Genomic DNA, 24,156 nt, shown 5'->3' with positions numbered 1-24,156 from the left:
CACCGTTCAGTGACCTGCTTACCTTGTGGAAAGAACCAAAGGCACCAGTACAGACTGGGCTACGGTGAACTCTTGTCTCAGGGTTAGCAGCTGCACTGGCAGTCCCAACCTGTCCGTTCTCCCAGGTCCTCCCCTCAGCTGACTTTTATGGAAAGCATGTCCATATGTACCCGGGCAATGCTGACTGGCCATGTGATCCACGGTGGAACCGCAGTCTAGGAAAATAACTTCTCAGAATGTGCTGCCCTGGCCTGGCCAAGAGGACCTTCTCTGCACTGCTGCAGAGCCTGCTTCTCTGATGAGGGGAGTCACACGTGGGTATTTACCGACAAATCGCTTCTTTCCAGCCAGATCGAACTCCTCTTTAGGAAACGATAGGATGGTGCCTTGCTCTGGGACGACCTTCGGGGTGGCAGCTGTGGTTGTGGGTTTTGTGGGGGTTGGTGACGTTGAGGTCTCCAGCTGGTAATCTGGAAGAGGATGAAGGCTTGGGAATCCGGCACTGCTGGGAAGGGAGCACTGTCTGCCATTCAAAGATGGCTTCTCATGACATGGGTGTAGACACACACACACACACACACACAGCCTAAAATAAGCACTATCCCAGTAAGTGATTCCCTCAACTAAAATACCACTTCTCCCCACTTTAGGACCTTCTGGGAAAAAAATGAAACAAAACCAAAAATAAAATAGCTATAGATTCAAAGACAGAGAGAAACACGGGTGGCCAGAAAAGCAATGTTTTAGGATCAAAGCCAGAACACCCTAAAATCACCCAGCATCACATGCACCTCTCACCCTTCCAAGACTTTCTGCCTCCGTTAACTTTCTCTTAGGATTATGAGAAATCATATTGTAAAATAAACATGAATTTTAAAAAATCTGTACTGTGGGGTTTTTTTTCCCCTCAAAAGGCTGGTGCTACTAAGAGAACTAATCCTTCAACATTGAAAAGAAAATTCAAAGGCTGATGTGGGAAAGCAGCCTAAGCCACCGTGTGCAGCACCAGCTATGTGGGCCACGGTTCAAACCATGGCTGCTCCACATCTGATCCAGCTGCCTGCTAATGCTCCTGGGAAACAACACAAGAAGACCAAGTATACACCCACACGGGAGACCCAGATGCAGTTCTAGGTTTCTGGCTTTGACCTGGCACAGCCCTAACTGCAACAACCACTTGGGAGGAGTGAAAGGTGAAGCCGAGGTGTGGGGTGAACCAGGAACTCCCATGGGGCATGGGAGGGGGGAGGTCCTCATCGCAGCAGTCTCAGGTGGTCCTCCCGGGAAGGTGAGTGGGGATGAAGAGAGTGGGCAGAAGCCGCACTCACACTTTGAACATGCCCCTTTTCCTCAGGGCATGAGGGGATGGTGAGGAAGAACGGGGTACAAGCACCCACCATGGCTAGCCCTCTCTTGGCCACAGTCCTGAAGATCACCCTCTCAATGGAAGGAAAGCTGGGTCCCTGATGGGGGGCAAAGGGTCCGAATAACGACTGAGAACCAGCACACACCTTCATCGTATACCACGTAGTCTTCCTCTGTGGGAACAGCCGTGTCCGTGTCCAAGCCCGAGAAGTCATCTGTTGGGGGAAGGCGGGAGGTACCAGCTGCCTGCATTTCCTCTAAGAGGAAACCTCAGAGCCCAGGGTGAGAGCTGAGCAAAGGGAAGCCAGTGCACCCTAGTGCCTCAGAACACGGAGGGGGAACACAGCCGTTCTCTCCTCCGGGGCTCAGAGGGACAATCCCACACCTTGCTCTGGGCATTGTGGACTGGGAGCTGGCCATCAGGCCGCTGGCCATCAGGCCGCAGGCCCACATACAGAAAGTGGGAAAAGGTGGGTAGCTGGTGGTGAGGATGGCAACAAAAATCCCTTGACCAGTATGCACTTGTCTGTACTCTGTCCCCTCAACTTTGCTTTGGGGAATATTCTGGAAGCCTGAGGTGTCTTGCTTCTCTCAGTCTAACTTGAGTAGCTCCCTGTGCCTCACCAATTACATGCATTACCTAACTTGCACTCAGAGTTTAGAAACAACAGATTGCTCTTTGCAGCCAGCTTGGGTCAGGTGTGACTACGGAACTATACTTCACAGCTTCACAGCTTCGGGAATTTCAGATGTGATTTTATTTTATGTTTATCTATCTATCATGGTTTCCAGGAAACCCTAACAACAAGAACTGTTATTAACATTCCTAGAGAGAACAGTGTGGCTGTGTGTGTGACAAGAGCAGCCCGTGGGCGTAAAACATGATGGATCGCTCTGGGTAGTTGTCACAGGTGAGACTTTAAACAGGTGTGATCAATGCTATACTATCATGCTGCTTGGAGGATACAAATGCAGCTGTGAGAAGCACAGCCTACCATGGCTGATGAAATCTTGAGGCAAAAGATTTCATAACTCAAAAAACCTCAGAAGAATTTCTCCGCCCTCCCCCACCCCGCAATCTCGCAGTGGCATCAGGCACTGGTAGGCGTAATGCTGTCAGAGTTCATCTTCAACTCAAGCCTTTGGAGCGGTGTTGGGCTTACCTACCACGTCTCAGGCGAGGACTCTGAGGCTCCATAATAGGCCTGGCTGGAGTCACACAGTTTCTAAGTGACAGAACTTGAACTCCAAGCCCTCTAACCACCGAGGCTGTGTGTTTTACACTACGTAAAACTGCCTTCACTTTCAGAGGCTGTGCTAACCTATCTAGCTATTGTAGCCTTGTGCACTACTGTAACTGCCATTCCATGGTTTGACGATGGGGAATTGAATCAGGAGGTACATCAGTTTCCTTCAGAATTCACACCCTTTAGAATTAACACGTTCCAACTATTAAGATAGCATTAATAGAAAATCACTGATCATACCCCAGGTCTTTCTGAGCTGGGCTGAAGTGTCACGGCTGCTATGGCACACAAGCAAACCACAGCCATGGAGGGCAATGGGTGCCTGGAGTTGTCTGCCCAGCCCCACTGTGGGGGATGGTGAGAAAGCATGACCACCATTCAGAGGTCCCTGCGATACCCCAGCTCCTGCCTCACAGCGGAGACAATCACTCCAGATTTCACTTTTAGCAACATAGTCTACTCTTCCTCATCATTAATCTGGTTGCCTTTCCCTTCATTATCATTTTTAATTAGGTCAAAACTGAGTGGGGTTTTTTTTTGTTTGTTTGTTTGCATTCCAAGGTGAACAAGAGAAGGGGAGCATATCTCATCTGCTTTGTGGATGTCATTTTGAACCACTGGGAACCATACAGAAGTGGACGCCGTGTGCATCAACCTGACGTGAGTCAGAAGCCTGAAGTCTTCACCTAGATGCAGCTGCCAGCCATGGGCCACAGTGGGGCAGTCCCCCGTCAAATGTTTATCCAAAGGGCCTTGAAATAAGACGTGCAGAATGCTCACAGGACCATTCAAAAGTATTAAGAGAAAAACTCTCAGCAAAGGATCAGCGGCAGCCTGACACTTGGTGCTAGCCTGAAGTCACAGGGCTGGTCCAGTTCCAGCCGGTGTCACTGATTCCCTTTGCAAGTTCGGTCTCCAGAGTGAGCTGTAGACAGGCAGCTTTCCATCACAGATCTTTCTGCAACATGCAACAAGCTCAGGGTAAAGTTCTCCAGGACCCTCGGCGGGCTCTGGTACTTCCACATTCCTGCAGTCTCATCAGATCCACTATAGAAACGGAACCTGAAAAACACAGATCACAAATATTTGCTCCTCATCTAGGAGACGAAGAAACCCTGCATCTTAAGGTGCTGCACAGACATCAAAAGTGCACAGTTAGGTATCAGGAGTAACTGTAGATGAAGCTGAAGCTGCTGCTGTGGCTAGGGGGAAGCCAGATCAAGCAAAAGCCAATATGCCTGTGAGTGTATGCGCATGAGAGCATGTACACAAGGCAGGGGGATTAACAGTAACACACAGGACACAAGCATACATCGTGTACACTATGCCCACAGGGAAGTGCCGCTTCACTAACAAGAATGCACACAGGAATAGTGCTTGAGTTGCTGCCACGACTGACATGGTTCCTAGGGTCTATTAGAAAGCACAGTTTTGAATGGAAAGATGGGAGCGGGTGTTCTGTGCAGTGGGTCAAGCCCCCGCAAGGAATGGCTGTGTCCCACATTGCACTGTGCTTCCAGTCCTGGCTTCTCTACTTGCTGCTAATGCATCTGGGAGGCAACAGACGATGGCTCAAATGCTTGGGCTCCTGCCACCCATGTGAGAGACCTGAATGGAATTCTTGGCTCCTTGCTTCAACTCTGTCCAGCCCTATTTGGGGAGTGAATCAGTAAATGGAAAATATTTGTGCCAATCCCCTGTCCCCAACCTGCCATCTTAAAGGCAAGGAAGGAGGCATGACTTAATCTCCTTTTAGAGGAGCTAAGACTTTTGAGATTGAAAGATGATTTTTAAAAGGAAACACCATAAAAAGTTTTAGAACTTCTCCAGTGAAACAGGGAGAACAGCCAGCTGCTTGGGGGTGTGCAAGGGGCACTAGTAAGGAGGGGCATTCACTGGTTGGTCTCTAAGGCAACTGCAAGTCACCAACCCCACAATAATGAGTGTTCAAGCTCCTTGCTGGAAAGCACCATGCCCAGGATGCTGAGTGCTGAATAAGGGCTGTCTGCATAGAGAGCCCTGTGGATTTGTGCCATGGGCTGACAATAAAAGGGAAGACACCAGAGAGAAAGATGGGGAGAGGTGGGGCTCGCAGCGGGGAGGCCTGGCTCAGGAGCCTGTGAGGGAAGGCCCCGCACTGACCATTAAGCCCCTGAGTAGAGAGGGGCTCAAACTCTCTACTTCTAGTGTCCTTAGGGCCAACTTCCCTGCAAGGTGTTGAACCAGAAAGCAGCACATGGTCATCTTTCACTGCCTTCTAGAGGAGTCTGTGTAATTTTCAAACCTCAGGCTCTCTTTAGAACATAGTTCCTGCTAAGCTGTGTCGTGTCCATCCTCTGACTCCTCTCTGGTCAGTGTCACATAGTGTGGCATCCAGCCACAGATGAGGTGGTGCCAAGCCTGGACCTCCAAGGCAAGTCCCTGGTCCACAGTCAGATTCATCAGTGTGTGGGAAGCAGGTGCATGAAGACTGGTGTCAGAGGCATAGTAAGGAATGACAAGGCCAGAGTTGGGCCAGTAGAGCATTAGAGAGATGAAGAGATGATAACACTAAGAAACCAAGGGAGGAGGAAGTAAGGAGAATTGATGACCAAGGAGACAGAAAGAAGATCAAATGCAATCAAAGGAGATAGGCACTAAGGCACGCAGATCCCTGAATGGGGAGATCGCTTGCTTTGCTTTTAATGTTTGTATTTGACAGAAAGACAGAGCTCCCATCTGCTGGCTGACTCCACAAGTGCTGAACGAACTACAGCCAGTAGCCAGAAATTCAGTCTAGGCTTCTGGCGCAAGTGAGTGACAGGCACTACTTGAGCCATCACCTGCCACCTCTTAGGATGCCCATTAGCAGGAATTTGGAATTGAGTGGATCCAGGAATCAAACCCAGACACTCTGACATAAGAATGTGGCTATCCTAAGCAGAGTCCTCACTGCACTATGAAACACTCAGGGCCGTGTACTTAGGGTCAAAGTGTTGCCTACATGCAAAAGCTCTTGTTTGCCTTGGACCAAGGAACCAGAAAAATGGACATGAGTGAAGTACAAAGAATGCATACATGTATCATAATGTGCAAGGAAGAGGAAATGCCAAAAAATGCTGACTTTCATGGGCAAGAAAGTTTGAAGTATTAATGCTGGAAAACTAAACACTGTGTAATATAATGCTAAATGAAAGCAAGAAAAATAAAATGCAGAATAACAACAGGAATTAAAACCAAATCCAAAATGGCTTACACCTACTTACCAGGTAATACATTTTCATCATATTGTAGCTTTACAGAGTAAACCCATTAATGCATGCATAAGAAAGAATTCAAGGAAAGAAATGCAATATTCAAGGGTTGCCCTGGTACTCACCAGGCCCAGCAGGGTGGGACTCATCATTTGCATCTCTGCATATGCTTTCTTGCTCTTTGGTTTGTATATTTTAGGCACATCCATTGTTCCTATTTGGAACTTTTCCATGAAAAGACTAACTCTCCTTTGGGAGAGCGTATCGAAGTTCTCGGCGTATTGGGAAGAGTGTATTGAGGGTGACGTTTGGCAGAGTGGATGGCGCTGGGGAGGCATTCCAGGCCTGCATCCGGGTCCTAAACCCAAGGTTCTTCACTCTGTGTGTGCTGGAACCATGGAAGCACTACCACGGTCGCTCGGGCTCATTCCAGCAGAGGACTCTGTCTTCCCAGGCTGCTGCACATCCAGGGTGATGCTGTCCCATGTGCTTCGCCCCGGGGACTGATCAGCAAAGATGGCCACACGCTGGGCTCACTGTGACCCACACAGGATCTTTCCAGCTCCCTTTACCTTCCCAGACACTGCCCGGGGTGGGAGCGGAGCCCAGATCCACTGTCACAGAGCAGGGCAAACGATGCTGCCATCTGTAGTCGGCCAGAGTCCACACTCGGAAAAGCCTCTCCCCACATTAGTATTTTCCAACAAGAGGGCTGATCCAAAAGGCACAGGCAGCAGACCGGCCTGGCCAAGTGCACTTCCTGGACATCCACAAGACGGTGCAATGATCTCAACAGCTCCCCAGTAAGAAACGTCTCGGGCCTTGTTTAAATCACATGATTAATCACAGAAACTTTCAAAGTATTTGACAACTGCTATTTGACTGACATCCTATAGAACCCACTTTGGGAAATACTAGTTAATTATATCACGAGCTCTGACCACATTTTTTTTACTTCAGTTGTGAGAGAGTTACCAGATAAAATGTAAGATACACTGTTAAAGCCAGATTGCAAACAAATAATAAATAACCTTTTCCCATCCATATGCTCCCTGCAGTGCTCTTTATCTGCTGAATGTGCAAAACCTGTGAGACCCAGAAAGCTGTCTGACCGCACCAGCTCTCCATCTCCTGCCCCTGCAGGCTTTGTAACATGCCCCGTGCGATGGGATGCTAATTACCAGGTTACCATAGAGATAAACCAAGTTACCTTCTTCAGGGTAGCATTCCGGGATCCCATTTGAACCTATTATCAAGTTGCCTTCATCATCGTGCTGTTCCAGGGTGCCAGGGGGACAGGTGGGGGCTGAGGTGGTGGGTTCAGGGGTGGTGGTGGTGGTGGTGGTGGTGGTGGTGGTAGTGGTCCGCCTTGTGGTTCGGATCATGGTCATCGGGTGTATAGTGGTGGTCTTCAGACGCCTGGTGGTAGTCTTTGGGCGCCTGGTGGTGGTTGGGCGGCGAGTGGTGGTGGTAGTTGGGCGGCGGGTGGTGGTGGTCCGGCGAGTGGTGGTGGTGGTGGGGCGGCGAGTGGTGGTGGTGGTGGTGGTAGGGCGGCGGGTAGTAGTGGTGGTGGTCATTGGCTGTGGGATGGTGGTGGGCAGAGGGGTGGTAGTTGTGGTTGGGGGCAACATTGTGGTGGGGGGAAGGGTGGTTGTTCTGATGACTTCCAAGCCCACTAGAGGTTTCCCTCCAAGACTCAAAATGGGCTTCTCCTGGGCGCTGGCCAGTGGCTTGCCATGTCGTCCCTGTCCAAACAGAGGAAGGCCGTCGGGGCTCACCACAGGCGTCCCACCAAGATCTGAAATGAAAGCGGCCAGTGCCATTGAACCAGTGGTGGGAGGGTCCAGAGGAGAGGCAGAACCAGCAGCAAGTGTCCCTTCGGGGCTTAGAAAAGGCAAAGGAATGATGAAAACCAGGGACACTGGAGAGCAGTGTCCACAGCTGTGCAAGTACTTCTCGGCTCAGTATGCTGCCCAGCCAGCACTTAGCATCAGGCATACAAACACACCATTAACTGCCCCATGCTCCGTGCCACCCCTCACCCACACGCATGTACTGCGTAAGGGTGCCCTTTATCCCAAGACGACCTCCATCAAGGGGCAATTCTGTTCTATTCCTCAGTCTTCCTCCGAAGGAGAAAAGAGGACCTCCCCTTGATCCCAGCCAGAGGTTCTGAAGACAAGGGGTGGCAACTTTGCCCATAAAGGGCCAGACAGTACAGATTTGAAGCTTCCGGGGCCTGAGGAGCTTTGGTGCGATGATTCAGCTCTGGCTTCTAGGGAAAAATAGACAGCAGACACACAGCCAGTGAGGTAGATGAGTGGGAGATAAATGATGGACAGAGACAGGTAGATGATAGATGGTCGGACAGACAGGTAGATGAGGACTTCCTCAGTCCAACAAAGCTGGTGTATCAACACTGAATCCTTTTTCCTGTCATGATTCACATCACAAGCCACAATTGTTTGCAATCATTAAAAAGCAATTGCTCTGAGCTTCCAATCGGAACCTCTGCCCTGAACGGTTCCATCCCAAGAGTGAAGCCAGGGTCACGCTCTGCAGAGAAGACGAGGAAGAAGCTCGTACCCTCCTCCTCTCTTGGCAACATTAAAGAGCAGAGGAGGAAGATGGGGTTTGTTTGCTGCAGCCGATGGAGGGCACTTCTGTGCCATCCACAGCAGCTCACTTACCCACAATGGTTCGACCGTCTCCTCCCAGTTTGACCCGCAGGGGATTCCCTTGGGAATCTTGGAGGTGTCTTCCTTCTGCATTCAACACTAACCCACGGTCAAGGTCCACAACCTAAACCCAGGACACAGGGTAAAGAACAGAGTGGGCATGCCAGGCTTTCACACTTGACCAAGGACACAGATATATGCAGACACCTCCTGGACAAGTTACAGGGTCATGTGCATCCATACTTAGAATATCCATAAGGCCTAGAGACAGAAATATGCATAGTTATGTTTCATATTACAATGGCTTACCTATGTAATGTGCAATGCTTTTCAAGTTTCTGAAACAGACATAAGGTGATCAACACGTTTTTACCGTGGAGCATACTGTGACTGAAGGGGAGAACAGGCCGAGTGTCTGTCAGGAGAGGAAGTGACTCAGGCCCAGTCACGGTGAACTCCATGTGGCCAACCACAGGGACACAAGAACTCCACCTGTGCTCACCTCTCCCAACATAACACAGGCCACAGGACTTGTTATTTAGCCAAAATGAAAATATATTCACTTGTCTATGCAATCTTGAAACAGAAACAAATGCTGAACTGCTAAAGGTACAGACTTTGAGAAGAGCTCTGGGGTGTGAGCAACTCTTTTTCATACATTTCTGAATAGTTTAAACTTCTTGCTATGAACACGCATTATTAGGGCATTAGACATCTAAGACCATCTTTGAATGTTAAAAATCAAAGTTGTTATAACAAAATGCTTGTGATAAAGCTGCCCAATATAATGCACAAGGAAGTACAGAATTTGAGGAGCGATTATCTCCATAAACGAGGAAGGGCACTGGTGGTTCTTAAAATGCTTGATATGAGTGGTTTTCAAATCATTGTCTAGGACCATCAACCACAGCACCACCTGGCAAGTTTTCAGCTATGCAAATCACTGCCTGGCCCAGGCCTGTACTTCCCTCAAGTGGGCCATTGTGTTGAATGCTGTTTCAGTAATTAAAACACAATGCTATGAAATACTACTCAGCCATGAAAAGGAATGAAATTCTACCATTTGCAACAAAATGGTCCCAACTCGAGACCATTATGCTCAATGAAATAAGCATATATATGGAGAGAGAGAGACGGAGAGAAAAGAGACAAACTCTCATCTCTCACCTGCTGGGTCACTTCCCAGGTGCATTCAACAGCCACGACTAGGCAGGGCTAAGGTTGGGAACTGGGAACTCAACCCACATCTCCCATGGAGGGCAGAAACCCAATTACTTGAGCCCCCACCACTGCCTGCGGGATTCTGCATCAGTGGGCGGCTGGAGTCAGGGACCAGAACCAGACAGCAAACCCAAGGACCACTGTGGGATGCAGGCTTCTCCATAGCAGGGCTGAATGCCCACTCCTCAACAAGGATTTTAAAGACCACTGCAAAGTATTCTATTGCCCCGGTATTGATCTTAATCACCAGCATACTTTACTTCAGAAATACATAAAGTGGTAACAGCTCATGTTAGTCAAACAATTGCTGGAAGATCCAAAGCGTGATGTGATGAAAGCTGCTGGCAGGATTCAGGGCTTTTGCCTGTTTACCTGCTTCTTTTTACAAAGGATCTGGGACAATCACGGAACAGACATGTCAACTTCACCAGAGGCTGGACAAAAATGAAAGGCAAAGATAGGAGGACGCGGGACACAGGTTCATTGGCAATGCCAGTCATCAGATCCCTGAGGGTTGCTACGGGTGGACCAGAGGCTTATTTTTCCCTCTTCACCAGCAAACACAGGAGGAGCGGCTGTGTCCCTTTATTAGTTATGGAAACACATGCCCACGTTCCAGGAAACACCATTACCAAGCACAGAGCAGCTGTGCACAGCTTCCACACTGAGTGTATCAACTGGAGCAGCAAGAGGCAAAGAGGAAGAGGATGGGGAAGATGGAGGAGAAGGAAGGGAAGAGGAAGACAACCAGAAGGGGAAAGGAAAGAGCAGGGATGAGCACTTATTTATTGGCACGTTTGTGCACACTTTCTTTTCCCAAGAGCAGGAAAACTGGGGTGTGGAAGAAGTTGACCCTACCCACTTTGTTCCTTGAGGGCCATTGATAATTCTCTGTCCGTTGGGTTTTCCATTACTACCGGGCAGTTCTTTCAGGTCCACATTTGGTCTGCCATTGTAACCTGCATGGTGTGAACCAGGAAAAAACAAAAACATAGTAAGTTCTGTATTCACAGCAACCTGTGACTCATCACTCCCAATAGAGTGTATGGTGCTAAGCCCCACAATGGACTGCAGCTGACTCAGGCCTGAGACTCCCCTGTGGCCATGTGTAGGAGCTCAGAGCCTACCGGGCTCAGCAAGCCTCTGCCAAGTGGAGGCAGAAGGGGTGGCTGCTGCCCTGTTGTCTGTCTCTGCCTCATACCCTTACCCAGCACACCTGGTCTAAGCGAGGCCACAGCTACACGCCCCCTTTCAATCCTGGCCTATGTGGAGAACACTCCGGCTTTCTGACTGTGGTTTTCAGATCAGGGACTTGCGTCTTGAGCTCCTTCATTCAATAAATACCTGCGGAACTGGCACGGTGGCAATGCATGCTAAACCTCTGCCTTCGGTACTGGCATCCCATAGGAGCCCCAGGTTCAAGTCCCAGATTCTTGCTCCACTTCTAATCCTGCTCCCCATTTGTGGCCTGGGAAAGCAGCATGCGCCATATGGGCCCCTGCCACACACTTGGGAGACATACAGGGAGCTCCTGGCTTCAAGCTTCAGACTGATCCAAACTCTGACCATTGAAGCCTTTGGGGAAGTAAGCCAATGGATAGAAGATTCTCTTTACTTCTCTCTCTATACTTTCCAATAAAATAAACCAATCTTAAAAAAAAACAAAAACAAAAAGAGAACTACCCATTGGACATTTATTGAGTTTCCACTACATACTAGAATGTTGAGTTTCACCTCAATTTCTGGGGTTTTAGACTTACTTTAAAACAGCCAGCCTCCATAGAAAGTTGATCTTGGCATGGGGCACTGTGTTGTGTCTAGACTGTCCTAAAATAATGCATGGTGCAGATTAACCAACATCAATATACTTGTTCATGAAGGTTCTATCAAGGCCTGGTTACATGCAAGCAGAGGTCAAGGCTTGCTGAATGCAAATTTATAGCAAATACTTTGGTGTCTGCCCTGGACTCCACGTGGTTTCCAGCTCATGGCCACCTGCGTTGCAACCTTTGTCATGGACACATAGGTGCATGGGCCCTGCAACTCCTCCATGTGATGGATGCCCTTTGCCAACACGGTCAGGAGGTCCTGGCCGACCCTCACTGCTCCTGATGTCTGTAAAGTCTGTTTTCAAGACCTTGGGGTCTGTCCCAGGGTGCACATGGCTGAGAGTTGTGTAGGCGGGAGATGACAGTAAGAGGAGCCGACTGGGCTTGCAGTCACTGCTGATTAGGCCACAGCGAGCAATTCCCAGAGGCAGAACGACAGAGAACCGGGAGGCCAGGGTCTGCCCTGGGCCTGCAGCTCAGCCCCGGAGTTGGCCACTTGGAGCCCTGAGCCACGGCTTCCAACGGCGTCCGTGAGTGGCCTGGTAAACCCCAGGACACAGTTATCTGCGCAAAGGTGTTAGCACAGCCGAGGTGCAAACAGCGATCTCTCGGTGACAGCTGTCATTGAGCATCTTCAGTGGGCGCAAGGGGCCAAGAGCTGGGTTTGAAACCACCTTACCTTGTGCATGCGGGGTTCTGGGCGGCTGGCGGGAGAGCGGCGTGCGGAACCTGCGCTGCATCCGCTGGCGCAGCGAGAGCATGGGCGTGGTGGAGGAGAAGCTTGGTGGCGCATGTGTGGGCTGCCTCGGCCAGGACGGGGCGCTGGTCGCAGGGCTGTGAGAGGGCTGGGGTGTTCTGGGGGCGCCTACAGGCATAGACTTGTCCTTGGCGTACTTGCTGGCCCTGGTGCCAGGAGCAGAGGGCCACTTAGAAATGGAGGGAGGCAGAGGGCCTTCCTTTCCCCCTTTTAGGTACTCCACATCCTCCCCTTCCTCTTCCTCCTCTTCCTCTTCCGCTGACACGGACTGCTGAGACTTGGACGGTAGGGGCCTCTTGGAAGGCGCCTCCTTCTTCCCTGGAGCAGCCTGGACCCCTGACCTGCTGGGAACCAGCAGTCGGGGTTGGGACTGGGGGCTGCCGGCCCAGCCAGGCCTCAGGAAGGAGCCCGCACGTGCACGCTGGGCTCCGTCGTCAGGCCGACCAGCCTGGGCTCTGTTGTCCTCGTGGTCAGGCTGTGGCTGGGCAGGAGGCAGCTGGTGGCTGGCAGAGCCAGGCCGTGCCTTGGGAGAATTGGCCTCCTCTGCACCTGTGCTTTGCTCAGCCTCCTGTGTCTTGTGGGTCAGGACGGCGGACTTCTCCCTAGAAGGATCCACTGCCCCAGCTGATTTGGGACTCTCTGGAATGGCCTCTTTGTGGTAAGGGCTGGTCCCTCTCTGGGGGCCTCTCCTTAGGGGGTCCCAGCCCCGAGGGGCTGGCTGCCTGGAGGAGGAAGACCCATGGTCATGGACCACAGTGGCAGGGAGTGGTTTCTCATCCTCCCCTTCTGAGCCAGCCAAGGCTAGCTGTGGCTGAACTCTGGGATGCTCTGTGGAGGCAGTGGTGGCTTGGGGAGGGGCACGGGAGGGCTGCAGCCGCAGTCCTCGGCCATTGCCCAGTCGGTTGGGAAACCTGCCGTGGGCAGTAAAGGGCCTATTTCGGAGCAAAGTGAGGTGTCCAGAGGCTGGCCGGGTCCGCAGGGTGGGGTCCTGCCTCCTGCTGTTGTCATCATCAGGAGCGCCCCCACCCCTAGACAGCTGGATCCTGGAGGGCAAAGGTGTAGAGACTGGGGAAGGTGCAGTGGATTGCAGGGGCACACCCCTATGAGGTAGGGCAGGTCTTGAGGCAGGCCTCGTCTCTTCCTCCACAGCCACTGGGTGGGGCACCCTGCGTGCTGGCAAAGCCGGTTTCATACCCTGGTGGGGTACGTTGGCAGTGGATTGGCGTCCGGGGGCTGGGGCCTGGCTCTTGGGAGGCAGCTGCTGGGAGGAGATGACTTTGGGGTCCTCATCCTCATCCGAGTCCACTGCGTCATTGTTGGCAGAGTTGGCTATGGGCCCTGCTGTAGGGCGCTGAGGGGCACCCCGGCCAGGGTGGGCGGCCAGTGCCGAGCCCCGCCTGTCCACAGCTTCCTGTCGGGGTGGCAGCGGCACTCTGGCCCTAGCTGGAGTCCTGCCAGGAGCCAGGACCGAGGGGCCTGGTCTAATTGCTGGCCTCAAAGGTTGCCTCTGGTCTTGTGATGCCCGGGGGTTCTCTAGTGAATCCAGCTCCTCCTCCTCCTGGGTGACTTCTGTTGACTGAGGGTCCGGCTCTTGGATCTTCTTGGGGCGGAGCAGGGGCTTTCTGGGCAGCCCCCCATTAGCCAGTATTTTGTTCTTCAAGTCCAGAAGCAGGTCCTTGGCATTGCTGTGCCCTGAGGAGGCTGGGGACTGGGGTGGAGAGGAGGGAGGCTGGGGGCTTTCAGGCTTCCAGTTTTCAGCTGTGCTCTGTAGGGCATCCTTCTCGCGGACACCAGCTGCAACAGATTGCAGAGTTGGCCATCAAAGAAATGCAAAAGCTGGGCGTAAACACAGAACATCCAGGACAGTGGGGTGCAGGTGTTGCCGGTCAGCGACTGTAGCTGATGGGGCTTCTAGCAGACCTCCCTTTGTTTTTGGAAGCTCTGGTGTGCTTGGCAAGCACAAGCTGGCCAAGCACATACCTGGATGGGGTTACCTCGCGGCTGGTCATCTGCAGGAATTCTGAAAGGGAGCAATGTCAGGAGCAGTCACCACCCTCCCCCACCTTGACTCTGGGCATGCAGGGCAGGGAGGCTCTGCACCCACGGATCCAACTGACTGTGGAGAGAAAATCTGTGGGAGAACCATGTCTATACTGGACACACAGTGACTTGCTCCCTGCATAGCCTGGGAACCGCTGACACAGTGTTCACTTCGTATCAGGTGCCACACGTGTTCTACAGAGGGCGGGATGTGCAGGTGGGTCTGCATTGCTGATGTGGGAGAATCACAAAGTTTGTATTCTCAAGGGGTCTTAGGACCCATCCCCCAGGGATATCGAGAGACAACTGGGGTTCACTGACTTTGGAAATGTGAAAATCTTACATAGGTTTCATTTCATGAAACATACAATATCAGTATTACTACAAATGCATCGTGGACCTACAAAAATATATATGCATCTGGTGCAAAACGCTCAATGACTTGTATTCAAAAGTGATGGGAGCTCAGGAGTGCAGCCAGCAACTGACCGGGACCAGCAACACATCTGTAATTTTTGTTACAAAGCATTGTGGGACTTCTTTCTTCCTTCATACTTAAAATTACATTAATAATGAAGACATTTGTAATTCCAAAGTAAGGTTTAAAACTAAGAAAAAAAGCTTCTGGGAGACATCAGCGCCTTCTACTGAGCAAAACCACAGCTCACCTTGCTGCAGGTGGACCCAGACAAGGAGCGCATACCAGGGGCATCATGTGGCAAGGGAATGAGGGACCCGGAGGCAGCGAACCTCATCTGCCTCAGAGTTACTTTCAAGGAAAGCTTCCCACTGCAGAATTGTGCAGCCCTGGGCCTCTGAGGGAGGAGAGAACCACCCACGCTGGACCTGGCTGTAGAGAAGCAGGGGAAAGCAGCAGCCCACAGATACCTGCTCCACCCCGGGGCTCTATGTGCTTGCTGGGTTTGATGCTCATCAGACAAGCACACAGCCACAATTCTCAAAAATGACAGAACAAGGATCTGGCACATAGGCTGCAGCTACGATGTCAGTTAAGACCCACATGTCCCACGCTGGGAGTTTGACACCCAACTCTGGGTCCTGATTTTGGCTTCCTACTAAAGCCAACGGTGGGAGGCAGAGGTGACGGCTCAAGTAATGGGGTTCCTGCCACCCCCAGTGGGGAGCCGTCAGACAATGTCTGCTACTGGCCTCGAATGAGTAAACCCACTGACATGAGGCCTTTCTCATCCCCTCTTTGCTTCTCAAATACATAGTGACATTTTTAAGAAACAGAATGCAAACTGAAACTTAAATGCATTATAGAAATTAAGGAGGGAAAACTAACAATAAAAATGTCACTTTACATGTTACAGATGTCCTTCCGGGGTCACCATAAGTTCCAAATGAAACAATGATGTATGACTAATCATAAAATTGAAACACTGATAATGTTGTAATACTTATTAATGTCATCAGCAATCCATAACATTTTATTTCTTTAGACAGACTACTTGTAATGGGGTTACAAACCTATTTTACACATCAGTATGCAAGCTCAGCTATTCTCCCTCCCTCCCTCCCCGCCATATCATTAGACAAGCACTAGGAATACAAGAGCATGGTTCAAGAGTGACACAGAGCTAGATGCAGGAATGAAGAGACACAGGAACGCATGTCACTTACCTGTTGGCATGGCCACAACGAAAGCTTTGGAATAAGGCCCAGGGCCTCTTCTGTTGGCCGCCCGGACTTTGAACAGGTAGCGTTCCCCAGGCTGCAGGCCATCCACCAGGGCAGAAGTGGTGTCCCCGGGATAGATGAGGGACTTAGCTCCGAAGGGCTTGAGAGCCGGGGCGTAGGAAAGGATGTATTCTGAAATGGTGGGGAGACGGTTGGGAGGGAAAAGAGAATGGACAGCATGAGCTAGAATGTGCGAGACTCATCAGGGCCCTAGTCCTTCATGCCAGGTCAGCACCCGGCAGACACAGCAGGAGGTGGACTCCTTCTCAGCCATGGGACCAGCACACGGGACCATGTCCTCAGCTGGCAACTGGACAGGAAGATTTCCCTCTGCAGCCCAGGAAGCCAGTTTGCACACAGTTCCCAGAAAACACTCCCACCACGTAGGAGTGTGTTTCCATTGTATTTCTTTACATGTGATGGAGTTCACCTGTCCTGGACCAAGAAATTAGCAAAAGGAAGCACCAGCAGCTAGAGATACATTCTGAACAGCTTCTGAACATCTTCAAGATTTTTAGTATCCTCTTAAGCTTTTTTTCTTTTCTTTTTTTTTTTTAACATTTGTCTACTTCTATTGGAAAGGCAGATCAGTTTATGGAGAGAAGAAAAGACAGAGAGAAAAGAATCTCCATCTGTTGGTTCACTTCCCAAATGACCATGATGGTTGGAGCTGAGACAATCCAAGGCCGGGAGCCAGGAGCTTCTTCCAGGTCTCCCACGTGGGTGCAGGGTCCCACAGCTTTGCACCATCCTCTAGGTTTTCCCAGGCTGTAAGCAGGAGCTGGATGGAAGTAGAGCACCAGGACATGAACTGGTGTCCAAATGGGATCCCAGCACTTGCAAGTTGAGCATTCCACCACTAAGCCATCCCTCCAGGCCCAAGCTGAGTTATTTTTATTAGCCAGAAAAATTCCTTACTCTGAGTATAATTTCTCTATTTTGGGAAACCTAAAAGTTGGCCCTCGATATATGCTGATAGAGGTTATTGGGCAATATTTCAAACGCTGAAGAAAAGTTGCTAAGCACAGATTTTTGTAGGATACCACATGATTCTAACTTTAGTAGGTTGTCTCATCAAGGCCCTGGGACTTTTAAAATCATGGCAAAGTCATCCAAGAAACGAAATCATCTCTACGCTTACACAGAAATAAAGTAATATAAGAAGCCATACTTCATAGCTTAAGTCTAACCTTCAACCAAAACCTAGCAGGCCCATTTTCCTCTCAAAGAATTCAAGATTTATAAAGCTTGTCAATCAGTAGGAGTGAATACTAAGAAAAATAATGTGGACAGAAAAAAAAAAATCCAGCAGTTGTCAAGAATATTGAAACTGTCTCTTTCCTACGAGCTCTAATCATGAAAATACTTCTTTCAAAATCTTTCAACCAAAAATGACTGTTCAGCATTTTTCTGGAAAGAAAAAATAATACATGACATTTTTTCCTCACTGAAAATAAACTGGTCATTTGTGGTAATCAAAGTAAAAATTAAGAGGATTCACTGTGCATAAAATTGTGTAATGCCAGTTTTTCTTTTGGATTCAATTCACTGGAAAGAATGCTGTTTCAAAGTGTATTCTCTGCTTATCTTTCATGGAGAAAAGACCCCAATGTAATCATGAATTTCAACTCCTACCATACCTTATGATAATCATCTAAGCTGGAGGGTAGAAACATGAGCCCTGCCAAATGCAAAGACCCACGGACAAAGATTCTTTTTCTAGAACTATTTAACTCACAACCAGGGACCGTCTGTCATCAAAGAGCTGTAAATATCAACTAAGACGCAGAATGGGGGACAGGGAACAAGTAGCTTCATGATTAATTCACCTGAGGACCAGTAACTGACTTTTTGAAAACTGTAAAAATCGTCAGTCCGCCAAAAACATCTTTGTGTCTTTTGCAGAGATATGTTCAGCCTCACAGCATCACGTAACACAGAAGGAACCGTGTTTGATTCATCATTAAAACATGAGGTCAAGGGCCAACTAAATATGTATCCCCATCATTGGTTGCTCAGCTATTCCAGCAGAAAAAAATGAAGCAAGAAGAATGGTATAATCTATTCTCAAAACACTGGAATGTGAGACTTAAGTACAGAAACTACAATTACACAATCATCCATCTTGCTGACCTTCTGTTGCTCCGTGAAAAGACATCCTGCACAAAAGATAACTTACAGCTGAATACAAAACAAATTACTCAATATTTCCAGTTGAGAGTTTCTCAAAAGAGATCAGTGGTAACTTTCTGGATTTCTTTACAATAACTTTTTTGTAGTTTCTGGACATAATAGACTAAATTTGTCTCCCCAAATCTAGTAGTAATAAAAAATACTTCTTTCCTAAGTATAAGCCCTATTCCTTCCTACCCTTGGGGTTCGCTGCTGTAGGTGATGCCAAGAAAAATCTCACTGGGACTCTACAAAGTCTCCAAGCAGACTTCTGCATGGTCCTTAAGTTGCTTTTACAATATTGAGAAACAATTTACGCGCATGTTAATATTCTCAACAGACTCCTTTTAAATACCACTCATTGTGACTATTTTATTCTGTTTTGCAATCTTCTAAACCGATAGTATTTTTTCTGTTTTCATGTTATGCTTTCCTCCACACTGATGAAGATGGACAAATATGAAATAAATCTATTTTTAGGGTCCCATTAAAGGTAGTTAGGGTTTCCTGGAGTTCCTGCCAACTCCCCCACGTGGGATTCAATCCTTCAGGCCCCAAGGAGTGACTCCTGGCTTGAGGACAAAGGTGCTACCTGGATGCTGAGGACAAGGGATGCTGAGGACAAGGGATGCTGAGGACAAGGGATGCTGAGGTGTGTGATGTCACACCCTTCCTGAAAGCAACACGAAAGGCAAGAAGGGCAATTGCCTTGCAGACGACCTGTGTTAGCCAATGAAAGCTCTGCAGGGCTTCCCCTGGTCGCTTGTGTTATACACAGGTTGCTCCCTGATACGGTTTTTCATCACGAGACCATGAGCGGAGGCACAGTTCATCAGTCAGTGCATCTGACAGTCTGAGCAGTGAGACTCCTACCTTTCACTTTCCCCTCCGTCTCGGGCAGCGCATCCCAGGAGGCGGTGACCACGGTCGGCTTGCCACTCACTGGCCAGACGTGTAAGTTTTCAGGAGCTGTGGTAGGAGCTACAATGCAACAGGGAAGCAAGCAGTGTGAAGTGCTCTACTGGAGATCCCAAAAGTAAATGCATGGGACCTGCAGGCATGCTTTTTCTTTTTAAATTGGCAAGCTACTGTGCTCGCGTTTATTGCATATCCAAGGAAACACTACACGGCTCTCTGAGTACAACAGGGCTTCTATCGTGCGGCCCGACCCATGTGAATTCAGCTGCGTCTAGGTAAATGTTGTTAGGAATTCAGAATTTCCTGCACAACTAAATACTGAAATAATCAAAGCAGATTAAAACCCAGTTGCAACTTCTCATAAAACAACTGAAGATGCAACCCAAAAGAAACAAGGGTAAGTAATCCTGCATGTGGAACAAATTCCTTCCCAGGCCTAAAAATACCCCTGAGGCTGAGGGAAGAGGAGTGTGTCTTTCCACAGCAGCCCTGTGTCACCCAGGAGCGTGGCATACACACACGTGGACACGTGCCAGAGCCACAAGCTGGTGAGAGAGGCTAGGGGAGGCTGAAAGGTGGAGTCAAAGGGCCAATCTTTCCCCTTCTCTGCATTTATAAATATAAATGTGGCCAAGGCTTAGGGTAAACGAGATGGTTTTAAAAGCAGCCTGAGCCACTGTCAGCTTCTCTCACTACAGAGGTCATTTACAAGGTGAAGATGCAAGGAGATCGGACACAGACCAGATTCCGGTGTTCTCTGGAAGACAGACGTGCTCCACCTGCCATCTCTCTCCCCTTGGGAGATCCGGACTGCAAACTCATACACGGTGTCTGGAATCAGGTTCTCCACTAAGGCACGCCTGTTGGCGACCTGTTTGTAGTCCCACCTGGCAGACTCGCCCTTTTCTCGGTAGCGCACGGTGTACTGTCTGTAAGGAAACAGAACAGAGCAGCGTGTGCAGGTGGTGACACACTTTGCCACTCACCATGTGAGCCCTTGCTGTTTGTCCTTCTCCGTAGATGATGATGTTGGGAGGAAATCAAGGAAGAGAAAAACCTGTAAGCTGCTGTCTATGTGGTTGGCGCCAATGGGCAACAGTCCAGACACGGATGCTAAAGTCAACCAGGAAAAATGGAACTTGTGAGTTAAGACGCGTTTAAACAAAAAAAACAAAAGAGAACTCATAACTTTTCAAGACCAAATGTCTTACTTATGACTCACAGACCAAGCAGAGGTTACCCAGGGAAGGAATAGAGGGAGACAGAAGACACGACCTTGTTAGGTGTGAGTATATGCCTCTGTGTGTCTGTGTGTGTGTGTGTTTATGTGCATGGGCATCTCTGTGTCTATGTGGATATATGCATATCCTGTGTGTTTAGGTTTATTGTGTGTCCCTGTGTCTGTATGTGTGTGTTTGTGCATTTGAGTGCATGTAAGTGTGTGTCTGTGTGTGTCTGATGAGTATATGTGTGTATGCACGTGTCTTTCTCTGGATGTCTGTGTGTGCATGGGTGTCTGTGTGTCTTTCTCTGGATGTCTGTGTATGCATGGGTGTCTGTGTGTCTTTCTCTGGATGTCTGTGTATGCATGGGTGTCTGTGTGTCTTTCTCTGAATGTCTTTGTATGCATGGGTGTCTGTGTGTCTTTCTCTGGATGTCTGTGTATGCATGGGTGTCTGTGTGTGTCTTTCTCTGGATGTCTGTGTATGCATGGGTGTTTGTGTGTCTTTCTCTGGATGTCTGTGTGTGCATGGGTGTCTGTGTGTCTTTCTCTGGATGTCTGTGTATGCATGGGTGTCTGTGTGTGTCTTTCTCTGAATGTCTTTGTATGCATGGGTGTCTGTGTGTCTTTCTCTGGATGTCTGTGTGTGCATGGGTGTCTGTGTGTCTTTCTCTGGATGTCTGTGTATGCATGGGTGTCTGTGTGTGTCTTTCTCTGGATGTGTCTGGGTGGATGCCTGTGCATGTTAGTGTGTGACAGTGATGTTAGTGGGGAAACTGCTTAAGACCAGAACAAGCCGTAGGTACCCCAACTCTCTAGAAGACAAGAAAAAAAAACATATTTCATGCCATGTCTGGCATGTTTGCTATAGATATAGAAGAAAATGGAACATGTGGTATTGAAGAAACTTATGACCATCAAATGAGGCAAAAATGTGTAACAAATAGACCAGCGAGAGGCACTCAGGAAAGGAACTCTGGTGTGTGGCTGTCCAGGAGACACAGGAGATGTGATCGAACACAGTGTTACCTTGAAACCTAAGAGCCTCAGGCAGTGTGTTGTATTCCTGCTCAATGACATGTTCCTGCTGTCTGCTAGCAATAGGAACTGCTTGATGTGGGGCTGACATGGTGGTGCATGTGTGAAGCTGCTGCTTGTAACACTGGCATCCCCTGGGGGTGCTGGTTCATATCACGACTCCTTCAGTACTGAGCTAGCTCCCTGCTAAGTGCCTGGGAAAGCTATGGAAGATGGCCCAAGTGCTTGAGTCCCTGGCACTAAAATGGGAGACCCAGAAAAATCTCTTATTTAGGCAATGAACCAGCAGAAAGATGGTGTCTCTCTTTTCCTTCTCTGTAAATTGGCCTTTCAAATAACTAAATCTTTAAAGAAAGTATTTAGTACCTGAAAAAAAGGTACTGTTGGCAATATTTAATAAATTGCAAGACTTCAGTTGAAAACATGGCACAACAATGAACACAAGATGTTGGAGAGAATCAAGATGGCGGTATAGGGTAAGGACACATTTAAACGGACAGAGAAATATTTAATCAGGATGAAGCAGAGAGAACACATTCCAGGAAATAGGAGAAGACAGAACAACAGCAGAAGGGTACATGGAGACTGACAGACACAGGAAAGTAGCAAAAACAACGGTGTGGTGTTGCAGTGACTGATACTCCACTGGCATTCAGCTAATGGTGATCTGAACTCCACCAGCAACTGAAACTCCAACCAGCAACCAGGTGGGAGGGACTTTCATTGGGAGCTTGGGAGGTGAACCCAGACAAAGAACTGTCCGTCCTGCAGGTCTGTTTGATTTAACCAGAAGCAGAGACAGAGCAGCAGGTCACAGACAGACAGTGCGAGAACAGGGTGGACTCCACAGCACAGTCAGCCCCCAAGAGCTGAATTGGGTGCCATTTTGATTAAGGAGGCAAAGGCAAGGTAAAGGACTGAGCATATGCAGAGCTGGGAATGAACTCAATTCTGACTCAGTGAATTGCATCAACGTGGCATTCTGTAGGTTCCACCCAAGACAGGTATGGGTAGCCCTCAGACCTGATGGCCAGCAGATCAAGAACACTAGTAGTGGTACGTCAGGTGCCATTTTGTACACTGTTGCAAAACCTTTAAGATTGAAGGGGACAACGGTGAACTGCACCATGTGCTGAGCTGGGAGAGAACTCACTGAGTTCCGGGGATTGCACTAGTCCCAAGGGAAAAATAATACGGACTGTGGCATCGTACCGGTCAAAACAGGTCCGTGTGGCACCCAGACCTAACATCCAACAAGTTCCGACAAGATCAGCGCCACCAACAACCTAACTAGATAGTACACCTGGTGTCTCTTTAATCGTGGAACCCACTCCAACCAGAAGAGGGAGAAAGGTTGCAGAGACAACAGTGCAGCCTCAGCACGGTATCACAGGAGGTGGAGAGTGGTGATCCAAGAGCTGGGGCTACAGAGTTCTTTGTGGAAATCTGATATAAGAACCCAGACCTGGAACTTGCTGGAGGGAGTGGCACAACCGGCTGCAAGCAAAGAGTTGTGCACCAATGGCAATAATTAAAATCAAACTGTACATCTGTGGGTGACACAGCTTAGAAACCTGCCCCAAGGAGAAGACTTTGCTAACCAGAGGTACAATGACCAAGAGCAAAAGAAGAGACAAAGCCAAAATATTACTGAAGACTCCCCTGCAAAGAAGCAAAACCCTTTGCCAACCTCAGAGTTAACTGAAGAAGACATCGAGCAAATGGGGGACACAGATTTCAGAAAACCCATTTTAAAGCTTCTGATCTTCAATGAGAAGCACATACAAGAGTTCAAAGAATTTAAGGAGTGTTTTACACAAGCAATAGCAGCAATAAAGCAAATCAAGGCTGATATATATCAGAAATTAAGAACACAGTAGAGCAAATTACAAGTACAGTGGAGAGTCTCCAAAATAGAATGAAGGAGGCAGAAGAAAGGATCTCAGAATTGGAAGATATTTCCTGTCTCCAGGGGTAAACAAATAAAAAGCTGAAAGCAGAGCTGGATCAGGCCAAAGAAAGTATTCAAGAATTGAAAGCCACTATTAAGAGGCCTAATACATAAGAGTTATGGGAGTCCCAGAAGGTGCAGAAAGAGAAGCTGTTTTACAAATATATTTAATGAAATAATAAGGGAAATTTTCCCTATTCTAGAGAAAGAATTGGGACACAAAACTCCCAACAGGCCTGATCAAAAGTGATCTTCACCAAGACACATGATCATCAAGCTCTCTTCAATTGAACACAAGGAAAAGGCTCTTAAATATGCACATGAAAAAAAATCAACTGACATATAAAGGAATGCCAATTAAACTCACAGGAGACCTCTCATAGGAAACTACATGCAAGAAGAGAATGGAGTGACATATTCAAGATTCTAAAAGCAAAAAAAATTGTCGGCCTAGGATAACATACCCCGCAAAGCTTTCTTTTGTCTTTGAAAATGAGATGAATTTCTTCCACAGTAAAGAAAAGCTAAAAGAATTTGCCTCTTTCAAACCTGCCCTACAAATGATACTTCAAGATGTTCTCTTGACAGAGAAGAGGAGTAACACCCACCAAACCCAAAGGCAAATGTGAAGAACATCCCAGTAAAATGATAACAGAAGACTAAGTCAATGAACAATCCATTGCTAAAATGACAGGACCAAAGTACCACCCATACACATTAAGCCTGAATGCAAATTGCTTAAGCTCAATCAAACGTCATAGATTAGTAGACTGGATTAAAAAAC

The 24,156-nt window shown here is 48.6% G+C and overlaps 1 protein-coding gene across 1 annotated transcript in view; it reads right to left on the bottom strand.

Moving 5' to 3' along the window:
• Positions 1 to 24,156, bottom strand: part of FNDC1 (fibronectin type III domain containing 1) — an 83,583-nt gene that overhangs the window by 18,693 nt on the left and 40,734 nt on the right. The window contains exons 8-18 of the mRNA XM_040965676.1: positions 19,903 to 20,090; positions 19,117 to 19,224; positions 16,015 to 16,203; positions 14,993 to 15,017; positions 12,253 to 14,093; positions 10,603 to 10,703; positions 8,536 to 8,647; positions 7,316 to 7,643; positions 7,056 to 7,210; positions 1,512 to 1,580; positions 327 to 470 (exon numbers count right to left, since the gene is read on the bottom strand). Coding sequence (XP_040821610.1) covers positions 327 to 470; positions 1,512 to 1,580; positions 7,056 to 7,210; positions 7,316 to 7,643; positions 8,536 to 8,647; positions 10,603 to 10,703; positions 12,253 to 14,093; positions 14,993 to 15,017; positions 16,015 to 16,203; positions 19,117 to 19,224; positions 19,903 to 20,090 — 3,260 coding nt within the window. The remainder of the gene's footprint in view (positions 1 to 326; positions 471 to 1,511; positions 1,581 to 7,055; positions 7,211 to 7,315; positions 7,644 to 8,535; positions 8,648 to 10,602; positions 10,704 to 12,252; positions 14,094 to 14,992; positions 15,018 to 16,014; positions 16,204 to 19,116; positions 19,225 to 19,902; positions 20,091 to 24,156) is intronic.

This window comes from Ochotona curzoniae, unplaced genomic scaffold (assembly GCF_017591425.1).
Source record: "Ochotona curzoniae isolate NIBS_2020 unplaced genomic scaffold, NIBS_Ocur_1.0 scaffold_3890, whole genome shotgun sequence".
NCBI lineage: Eukaryota > Metazoa > Chordata > Mammalia > Lagomorpha > Ochotonidae > Ochotona > Ochotona curzoniae.
This window is presented reverse-complemented; position numbering and strand designations above follow the sequence as displayed.